The 11,165-nt window shown below is 47.9% G+C and overlaps 1 protein-coding gene across 4 annotated transcripts in view; it reads left to right on the plus strand.

The window, feature by feature from the left end:
* RapGAP1 (Rap GTPase activating protein 1) overlaps positions 1-11,165 on the plus strand; it is a 388,752-nt gene that overhangs the window by 17,686 nt on the left and 359,901 nt on the right. For all 4 annotated transcript variants that reach the window (XM_070096729.1, XM_070096728.1, XM_070096730.1 and 1 more), the window contains exon 2: positions 4,614-4,953. In XM_070096729.1, coding sequence (XP_069952830.1) covers positions 4,823-4,953 — 131 coding nt within the window. In that variant the 5' untranslated portion in view covers positions 4,614-4,822. The remainder of the gene's footprint in view (positions 1-4,613; positions 4,954-11,165) is intronic.

Here is an 11,165-nt window from a genome sequence, read left to right on the forward strand (position 1 = left end):
TATACACAGACACAGTACTGCAGTATACACAGACACAGTACTGCAGTATACACAGACACAGTACTGCAGTATACACAGACACAGTACTGCAGTATACACAGACACAGTACTGCAGTATACACAGACACAGTACTGCAGTATACACAGACACAGTACTGCAGTATACACAGACACAGTACTGCAGTATACACAGACACTGTACTGCAGTATACACAGACACAGTACTGCAGTATACACAGACACAGTACTGCAGTATACACAGACACAGTACTGCAGTATACACAGACACAGTACTGCAGTATACACAGACACAGTACTGCAGTATACACAGACACAGTACTGCAGTATACACAGACACAGTACTGCAGTATACACAGACACAGTACTGCAGTTTACACAGACACAGTACTGCAGTATACACAGACACAGTACTGCAGTATACACAGACACAGTACTGCAGTATACACAGACACAGTACTGCAGTATACACAGACACAGTACTGCAGTATACACAGACACTGTACTGCAGTATACACAGACACAGTACTGCAGTATACACAGACACAGTACTGCAGTATACACAGACACAGTACTGCAGTATACACAGACACAGTACTGCAGTATACACAGACACTGTACTGCAGTATACACAGACACAGTACTGCAGTATACACAGACACAGTACTGCAGTATACACAGACACAGTACTGCAGTATACACAGACACAGTACTGCAGTATACACAGACACAGTACTGCAGTATACACAGACACAGTACTGCAGTATACACAGACACAGTACTGCAGTATACACAGACACAGTACTGCAGTTTACACAGACACAGTACTGCAGTATACACAGACACAGTACTGCAGTATACACAGACACTGTACTGCAGTATACACAGACACAGTACTGCAGTATACACAGACACAGCACTGCAGTATACACAGACACAGCACTGCAGTATACACAGACACAGTACTGCAGTATACACAGACACAGTACTGCAGTATACACAGACACAGTACTGCAGTTTACACAGACACAGTACTGCAGTATACACAGACACAGTACTGCAGTATACACAGACACTGTACTGCAGTATACACAGACACAGTACTGCAGTATACACAGACACAGCACTGCAGTATACACAGACACAGCACTGCAGTATACACAGACACAGTACTGCAGTATACACAGACACAGCACTGCAGTATACACAGACACAGCACTGCAGTATACACAGACACAGCACTGCAGTATACACAGACACAGCACTGCAGTATACACAGACACAGCACTGCAGTATACACAGACACAGCACTGCAGTATACACAGACACAGCACTGCAGTATACACAGACACAGCACTGCAGTATACACAGACACAGCACTGCAGTATACACAGACACAGCACTGCAGTATACACAGACACAGCACTGCAGTATACACAGACACAGCACTGCAGTATACACAGACACAGCACTGCAGTATACACAGACACAGCACTGCAGTATACACAGACACAGCACTGCAGTATACACAGACACAGCACTGCAGTATACACAGACACAGCACTGCAGTATACACAGACACAGTACTGCAGTATACACAGACACAGTACTGCAGTATACACAGACACAGCACTGCAGTATACACAGACACAGCACTGCAGTATACACAGACACAGTACTGCAGTATACACAGACAGTACTGCAGTATACACAGACACAGTACTGCAGTATACACAGACACAGTACTGCAGTATACACAGACACAGTACTGCAGTATACACAGACACAGTACTGCAGTATACACAGACACAGCACTGCAGTATACACAGACACAGTACTGCAGTATACACAGACACAGTACTGCAGTATACACAGACACAGTACTGCAGTATACACAGACACAGTACTGCATTCTTTAAAATCATTTAAAATACAAAACTGTATTTCTGTGGCTAACAGTGATGCATCCTCACTAAGCTGACTTTTTAAACATTAAACTGGCAACAACAAAGGTGATCATTACTAAAAACGGGGGTAGGCAGAGAGTAGGCAGAGAGCCAGATGCAGAGAGTAGGCAGAGAGTAGGCAGAGAGCCAGATGCAGAGAGTAGGCAGAGAGCCAGATGCAGAGGGTAGGCAGAGAGCCAGATGCAGAGGGTAGGTAGAGAGCCAGATGCAGAGAGTAGGCAGAGAGCCAGATGCAGAGAGTAGGCAGATAGCCAGATGCAGAGAGTAGGCAGAGAGCCAGATGCAGAGGGTAGGCAGATAGCCAGATGCAGAGAGTAGGCAGAGAGCCAGATGCAGAGAGTAGGCAGAGAGCCAGATGCAGAGGGTAGGCAGAGAGCCAGATGCAGAGGGTAGGTAGAGAGCCAGATGCAGAGGGTAGGTAGAGAGTCAGATGCAGAGGGTAGGTAGAGAGCCAGATGCAGAGGGTAGGTAGAGAGTCAGATGCAGAGGGTAGGTAGAGAGCCAGATGCAGAGGGTAGGTAGAGAGTCAGATGCAGAGGGTAGGTAGAGAGCCAGATGCAGAGAGTAGGCAGAGAGCCAGATGCAGAGGGTAGGCAGAGAGCCAGATGCAGAGGGTAGGTAGAGAGCCAGATGCAGAGGGTAGGTAGAGAGTCAGATGCAGAGGGTAGGTAGAGAGCCAGATGCAGAGGGTAGGTAGAGAGTCAGATGCAGAGGGTAGGCAGAGAGCCAGATGCAGAGGGTAGGTAGAGAGTCAGATGCAGAGGGTAGGCAGAGAGCCAGATGCAGAGGGTAGGTAGAGAGTCAGATGCAGAGGGTAGGTAGAGAGTCAAATTCAGAGGGTAGGCAGACAGCCAAATGCAGAGGGTAGGCAGACAGCCAGATGCAGAGGGTAGGCAGAGAGCCAGATGCAGAGGGTAGGCAGAGAGCCAGATGCAGAGGGTAGGCAGAGAGCCAGATGCAGAGGGTAGGCAGAGAGCCAGATGCAGAGGGTAGGCAGAGAGCCAGATGCAGAGGGTAGGCAGAGAGCCAGATGCAGAGGGTAGGTAGAGAGTCAGATGCAGAGGGTAGGTAGAGAGTCAAATGCAGAGGGTAGGCAGAGAGTAGGCAGAGAGCCAGATGCAGAGGGTAGGCAGAGAGCCAGATGCAGAGGGTAGGTAGAGAGTCAGATGCAGAGGGTAGGCAGAGAGCCAGATGCAGAGGGTAGGCAGAGAGTCAGATGCAGAGGGTAGGCAGAGAGCCAGATGCAGAGGGTAGGTAGAGAGTCAGATGCAGAGGGTAGGCAGAGAGCCAGATGCAGAGGGTAGGCAGAGGGTAGGCAGAGAGTAGGCAGAGAGCCAGATGCAGAGGGTAGGCAGAGAGTCAGATGCAGAGGGTAGACAGAGAGTAGGCAGAGAGCCAGATGCAGAGGGTAGGCAGAGAGTCAGATGCAGAGGGTAGACAGAGAGTAGGCAGAGAGCCAGATGCAGAGGGTAGGCAGAGAGTCAGATGCAGAGGGTAGACAGAGTAGGCAGAGAGCCAGATGCAGAGGGTAGACAGAGTAGGCAGAGAGTCAGATGCAGAGGGTAGACAGAGTAGGCAGAGAGTCAGATGCAGAGGGTAGGCAGAGAGTCAAATACAGAGGGTAGGCAGAGAGTCAGATGCAGAGGGTAGGCAGAGAGTCAGATGCAGAGGGTAGGCAGAGTCAGATGCAGAGGGTAGGCAGAGAGCCAGATGCAGAGGGTAGGCAGAGAGTCAGATGCAGAGAGTAGTCAGAGAGCCAGATGCAGAGGGTAGACAGAGTCAGATGCAGAGGGTAGGCAGAGAGCCAGATGCAGAGGGTAGGCAGAGAGTCAGATGCAGAGGGTAGTCAGAGAGCCAGATGCAGAGGGTAGACAGAGTCAGATGCAGAGGGTAGGCAGAGAGCCAGATGCAGAGGGTAGGCAGAGAGCCAGATGCAGAGGGTAGGCAGAGAGCCAGATGCAGAGGGTAGGCAGAGAGCCAGATGCAGAGGGTAGGCAGAGAGCCAGATGCAGAGGGTAGGCAGAGAGCCAGATGCAGAGGGTAGGCAGAGAGCCAGATGCAGAGGGTAGGCAGAGAGCCAGATGCAGAGGGTAGGCAGAGAGCCAGATGCAGAGGGTAGACAGAGAGCCAGATGCAGAGGGTAGGTAGAGAGTCAGATGCAGAGGGTAGGCAGAGAGCCAGATGCAGAGGGTAGGCAGAGAGCCAGATGCAGAGGGTAGTAACTGTCAAGCTTTCTGTTTCCCATGTTCTTTCATGTACTCATATGTACTATTTTGTACTTATATATACTCCCGTGCAGTCATATATACTCCAGGAGTATATATGATCCATATGCTCTACGGGAGTATATAAATACTCCCGTGCAATCATATATACTCTGTTGTGTGTACTGAATATTCCTGTCTGCTCAATGTCGTACTAAATTTGCCGGTATTATTGCACTGACGATGAGACAGTCAAAGAGATACTAGTATAGACATGTATATATATTTCCAGTTTGTGTCGAGTAAATAACGAGTTTGCATTTAAACTCAGTTTTATATTGTCAACATGTGCAGCTGGCAGTGCGGAACTTAACACGTTGTACTTGTTAATTATCATTTATTATGTTAAAAATATTGTCCACAGGTTGCGACATGAAACCAAAACATTGACTGAATTTGAATTTGACCGTCAAGTGTTACAACATTACTATTGTAATGTAACCTATTGTAATGTTGAAGGTAATAGAAACAGATGTTATGTTAATGGTATTGATTGGGTGAGATCCCAGTCATAGAGAAGTGTTGTGTTGAATGTTTTAATGTGTAGCGAGGGTGAGTGCAGGAGCGTCCATCATGGTGCTGCTGACAGATACATCCACCAACATGGACGACACGAACAAAATAAGGACAAACGTACACGTGATGAATGAGAAGAACAAGAGGAAGAATGACGTGAATGATACACACATCATCGAGAATGAAGGGTAAGTGACCAGTCTCTGTTATATATATTACCTCAGCTTCACTAGTTACAAGAATGACAACTCTGGCAGTGTGAGTCTCGACATGTGGGGGCAGTAGTGGCGCTGAACACCAGAATAGCGACCAGACAAGTCCACCATAATAATGAGTCATGAGACCATGTGTCTCTTGTTTAAACAAATGGCGAATAAGCTTTTTTTTTGTGGGGGTTGGGAGGTGGACGGGAGATATATAAGGTGTTGTTGGAGTGTAAGCAACGTAATATCTGGAAACCGGTTAACCAGGCTATTGGAGCAGAAGAACCTTTGAAATTGGTCACAGGTAAGTCGCTGCAGGATGACGTACGATTTTGCACCCCTCAAGGAAGGTTTCTTGATGTTGGTGAAGGGCTCTTGATCTAGGGAACTGGATCTGTGCTCTTTCTTTAGTTCACCTCGCCTTAGTACAAGTGACACTACGTGTTGAACCAATTGTTTGTATATGTCAAGTAATTTTTTAATGTATCCCGTGAGTTGCTTCTCATTCATCTATAAAATGGCGGTTGTATATATCCTCTTGGGTTCTTAATTCATATGATCGCTAATTCTTGTTTAATTAATGTAAACAACTTGGCGTGACTTGACGTTCTTGCTTGAACAACCTGGCTGTTATTGTACTCTTGTAATTTCCTAGCGTGCGTGTGTGTGTGTGTGTGTTTGTGTGTGCAAGGGCAAGGCACAAGGGCAAGGTACAAGGGCAAGGTACAAGAGCAAGGCACAAGGGCAAGGTACAAGGGCAAGGCACAAGGACAAGGCACAAGGGCAAGGTACAAGGGCAAGGCACAAGGGCAAGGCACAAGGGCAAGGTACAAGGGCAAGGCACAAGGGCAAGGCACAAGGGCAAGGTACAAGGGCAAGGCACAAGGGCAGGGTACAAGGGCAAGGCACAAGGGCAAGGTACAAGGGCAAGGCACAAGGGCAAGGTACAAGGACAAGGCACAAGGGCAAGGTACAAGGGCAAGGCACAAGGGCAGGGTACAAGGGCAAGGTACAAGGGCAAGGTACAAGGGCAAGGCACAAGGGCAAGGTACAAGGGCAAGGTACAAGGGCAAGGTACAAGGGCAAGGCACAAGGGCAAGGTACAAGGGCAAGGCACAAGGGCAAGGTACAAGGGCAAGGCACAAGGGCAGGGTACAAGGGCAAGGTACAAGGGCAAGGTACAAGGGCAAGGTACAAGGGCAAGGCACAAGGGCAAGGTACAAGGGCAAGGTACAAGGGCAAGGTACAAGGGCAAGGTACAAGGGCAAGGTACAAGGGCAAGGTACAAGGGCAAGGTACAAGGGCAAGGTATAAGGGCAAGGTACAAGGGTAAGGCACAAGGGCAAGGTACAAGGGCAAGGTACAAGGGCAAGGTACAAGGGCAAGGCACAAGGACAAGGCACAAGGGCAAGGTACAAGGGCAAGGCACAAGGGCAAGGCACAAGGGCAAGGTACAAGGGCAAGGCACAAGGGCAAGGTACAAGGGCAAGGTACAAGGGCAAGGTACAAGGGCAAGGCACAAGGGCAAGGCACAAGGGCAAGGTACAAGGGCAAGGCACAAGGGCAAGGCACAAGGGTAAGGTACAAGGGCAAGGCACAAGGGCAAGGTACAAGGGCAAGGCACAAGGGCAAGGTACAAGGGCAAGGCACAAGGGCAAGGTACAAGGGCAAGGTACAAGGGCAAGGCACAAGGGCAAGGTACAAGGGCAAGGTACAAGGGCAAGGCACAAGGGCAAGATACAAGGGCAAGGTACAAGGGCAAGGTACAAGGGCAAGGCACAAGGGCAAGGTACAAGGGCAAGGCACAAGGGCAAGATACAAGGGCAAGGTACAAGGGCAAGGTACAAGATCAAGGTACAAGGGCAAGGGCAAGATACAAGGGCAAGGTACAAGGGCAAGATACAAGGGCAAGGTACAAGGGCAAGGTACAAGGGCAAGGTACAAGGGCAAGATACAAGGGCAAGGTACAAGGGCAAGATACAAGGGCAAGGTACAAGGGCAAGGTACAAGGGCAAGGTACAAGGGCAAGATACAAGGGCAAGGTACAAGGGCAAGATACAAGGGCAAGGTACAAGGGCAAGATACAAGAGCAAGGTACAAGGGCAAGATACAAGGGCAAGGTACAAGGGCAAGATACAAGGGCAAGGTACAAGGGCAAGGTACAAGGGCAAGGTACAAGGGCAAGGCACAAGGGCAAGATACAAGGGCAAGGTACAAGGGCAAGGTACAAGGGCAAGGTACAAGGGCAAGATACAAGGGCAAGGTACAAGGGCAAGGTACAAGGGCAAGATACAAGGGCAAGGTACAAGGGCAAGGTACAAGGGCAAGATACAAGGGCAAGGTACGAGGGTAAGGTACAAGGGCAAGGTACAAGGGCAAGATACAAGGGCAAGGTACAAGGGCAAGGTACAAGGGCAAGATACAATGGCAAGGTACAAGGGCAAGATACAAGGGCAAGGTACAAGGGCAAGGTACAAGGGCAAGGTACAAGGGCAAGGTACAAGGGCAAGGCACAAGGGCAAGATACAAGGGCAAGGTACAAGGGCAAGGTACAAGGGCAAGGTACAAGGGCAAGGTACAAGGGCAAGATACAAGAGCAAGGTACAAGGGCAAGATACAAGATACAAGGGCAAGGTACAAGGGGTACAAGGGCAAGCAAGGTACAAGGTACAAGGGCAAGGTACAAGGGCAAGTTACAAGGGCAAGGTACAAGGGCAAGATACAAGAGCAAGGCAAGATACAAGGGCAAGGTACAAGGGCAAGGCAAGGGGATACAAGGGCAAGGCAGGGCAAGATACAAGGGCAAGGTACAACAAGATACAAGTGCAAGGTACAAGGGCAAGATACAAGGGCAAGGTACAAGGGCAAGATACAAGGGCAAGGCACAAGGGCAAGGTACAAGGGCAAGGCAAGGTACAAGGGCAAAGGGCACAAGGGCAAGGTACAAGGGCAAGGCACAAGGGCAAGGTATACAAGGGCAAGGTACAAGGGCAAGGCACAAGGGCAAGGTACAAGGGCAAGGCACAAGGGCAAGGTACAAGGGCAAGGCACAAGGGCAAGGTACAAGGACAAGGCACAAGGGCAAGGTACAAGGGCAAGGCACAAGGGCAAGGTACAAGGGCAAGGTACAAGAGCAAGGCACAAGGGCAAGATACAAGGGCAAGGTACAAGGGCAAGGTACAAGGGCAAGGCACAAGGGCAAGGTACAAGGGCAAGGCACAAGGGCAAGGCACAAGGGCAAGGTACAAGGGCAAGGCACAAGGGCAAGGCACAAGGGCAAGGTACAAGGGCAAGGTACAAGGGCAAGGCACAAGGGCAAGGCACAAGGGCAAGGTACAAGGGCAAGGCACAAGGGCAAGGCACAAGGGCAAGGTACAAGGGCAAGGCACAAGGGCAAGGTACAAGGGCAAGGTACATGGGCAAGGCACAAGGGCAAGGTACAAGGGCAAGGTACATGGGCAAGGCACAAGGGCAAGAGGGCAAGCTAAACACAAATGAGTTCGAGGGATGTTAGTCTCCGTTTAATAAGTGGAATGATGTAGATGAGACAGTGGTGGAAGGAAGCTCCGTAAATAAGAACATAAGAAAGAAGGAACACTGCAACAGGCCTACTGACCCATGCGGAGCAGGTCCATGTCCCCCCCGGATTAGCCCAATGACCCACCCAGTCTGGTCATCCCCACTCAAGGATGGAGCACTGTACCAGACCCAGCAGCACAAAATAGTCAGGTCCAACTCACACCCACCCACACCCACTCATGCATTTATCTAACCTATTTTTAAAACTACACAACGTTTTAGCCTGAATAACTGTACTCGGGAGTTTGTTCCACTCATCCACAACTCTATTACCAAACCAGTGCTTTCCTATATCCTTCCTGAATCTGAATTTTTCCAACTTGAAACCATTGCTGCGAGTCCTGTCTTGGCTGGAAATTTTCAGCACACTATTTACATCCCCTTTATTTATTCCTGTTTTCCATTTATACACCTCGATCATATCCCCCCTAATTCTACGCCTTTCGAGAGAGTGCAGATTCAGGGCCCTCAGTCTATCCTCAATGGTTGTAAGAGGAGGTACGATAGAACACTAACAAGCAGCATCTCGACGATGCAGAGACTCGAACCCCAACAGACACTAATAGGTGAGTTTACATGAGCACGCAGACTTGCTGGACGTTGAGAGTGATGGCAGTGCAGCGCTGGTGTCATCCAGTGTTGACACTGGGTGACAGGGCGGGCACCCTGTGTTGCTGACACACTGACCTGAGTCAGAGTGAGAGTGAGCAATAGAGAGTGAGTGTGAGTAATAGAAAGTGAGTGTGAGTAAAAAAGAGTGAGTGTGAGTGAGTAATAAAGAGTGAGTGTGAGTGAGTAATAAAGAGTGAGTGTGAGTGTGTGTTTTACTCTTGCTTATGTTTCAGTGTAATTGGGTTTGGGTCATACTTTATCATATATGATGGCTTTTCTTGCATCAGTTATTGAAATGTGCCAGCTAGATGCGTGAAGCTTTATTAAGCTTAGAAGCATATCGTCGGGAGAGGAAGAGGAAGGAGGAGGAGGAAAAGGAGAAGGATGTAGAGACGATTGTGCGGGTTGGTGGTTAAAAATAATATTGTACTCTACGTATTTACCGTGTGTTTGTTTAAATATATGAATATACCTGTAGGTTACCTGTAGTGGGTTTGAGGGGTGAGAGAGTAGGTCTCCCGGGTACTGGCCTGATCAAACTGGCTGTGATGGTAGTCACACACCGATTAAGGTGTAGATCACAGCCTCTGGTGATCAGGAACTGACTTGGTCATACCAGGGATGAGCGAGTCTTTTCATTACCCTCGGCCAAGTTAATTACCTAGTGGTTTCTTGGTAATTTCCCCCGTACATATGAAGGGAGGATGTTCCAGAGTCTTGGCTCTAGAGTACTCATCGCTCTCTTGCTAAGCCTCTTCCTTTCACATGGAATGATTTTGTGCAAATTTGGGACCAGTCTCTCCAGAATTTTGCAAGTGTAGGCTACTGGAACTTCAAAAGTCGTCAGTAATTTAAATGCTTGACTAACAATAACAGTGAAGGTTCTCTGTACGTTCTCCAGCGCTACAATTTCTCCTGCCTTGAAGGACCATTAGTGTATAATAATATTCCAGCCTAGAGAGAACAAATGACATTAAGAGTATCATCATTGGCTCGGCATCCCTTGTTTAGAATATTCTGGTTATACAGCTTATCATTTTCCTTGTACTATGTTAATAACGTAGTTGTGACCTTTGAATATGAGATCCTCTGACATTATCACTCCCATGTCTCTCACACTGAAGGTACTCTTTGTTGAGTGATTACTTTGTCTTTTATTCCATTAAATATGTATACCTACGCCTGTTTTCTTTACATAGTTATATGCATTAAGTCGGACGTATGATGCATACATAGTACTAGATGTGTTAGTAATGTTGTATTATGGTACCTTTGTAATGCCTGTGTTTACACATACACGTACAGACATACCTCTCATACGCCTCATCTTATAAGGAAACCGTCTAGCAATAAATTTTTGTGTTTAAATCTTAAAACCTTATAATGCGAGAGTGATGTTAATCCTTGTGTTAATCTCCTCCAGTTACATTCCAACACTGGTGACGCGTGAGGTCACACACACTAACTGGTTTAACCTGCCTTCCACCTCAGCCCCAGCCTGTGAAGCCAGGTCACTTAGGTTAACTTCATGGACTCCCCTATCACCTAGGATAGTTTGGGACCACAGCCAAGTGTCAGATTATTATTATTATTATTATTATTATTATTATTATTATTATTATTATTATTATTATTATTATTATTATTATTATTATTATATTATTTGAAGTACTAAATTCGTGTAGGTTCATTCTTCTTTTTTTCTTATTCAGTGTAAGCAATAGTGGAGGCTTGATCCTCCGTCAGGGTATCGATTAGAGATATGTATACTTAGTGTGGGCCAGTAGGCCTACGGCAGTACTCATTATTTTAGATATTGGGCTGGAGGGGGGGGTCAAGCTGTCTAGCCCTCCTTCCCTGATGCTGGATGGCTAGTCATCGACCGGGCCACGGGGGCGCTGACCCCCGGAAGACACAAGATACAATACCTCACGCGATCACAGTAGACGTAGATACTAGCAACGATTTTTTCAGCATAAATGTTGATTTCGTCTGAATCTGCAGTG

Source organism: Cherax quadricarinatus, chromosome 54 (genome assembly GCF_038502225.1).
Source record: "Cherax quadricarinatus isolate ZL_2023a chromosome 54, ASM3850222v1, whole genome shotgun sequence".
NCBI lineage: Eukaryota > Metazoa > Arthropoda > Malacostraca > Decapoda > Parastacidae > Cherax > Cherax quadricarinatus.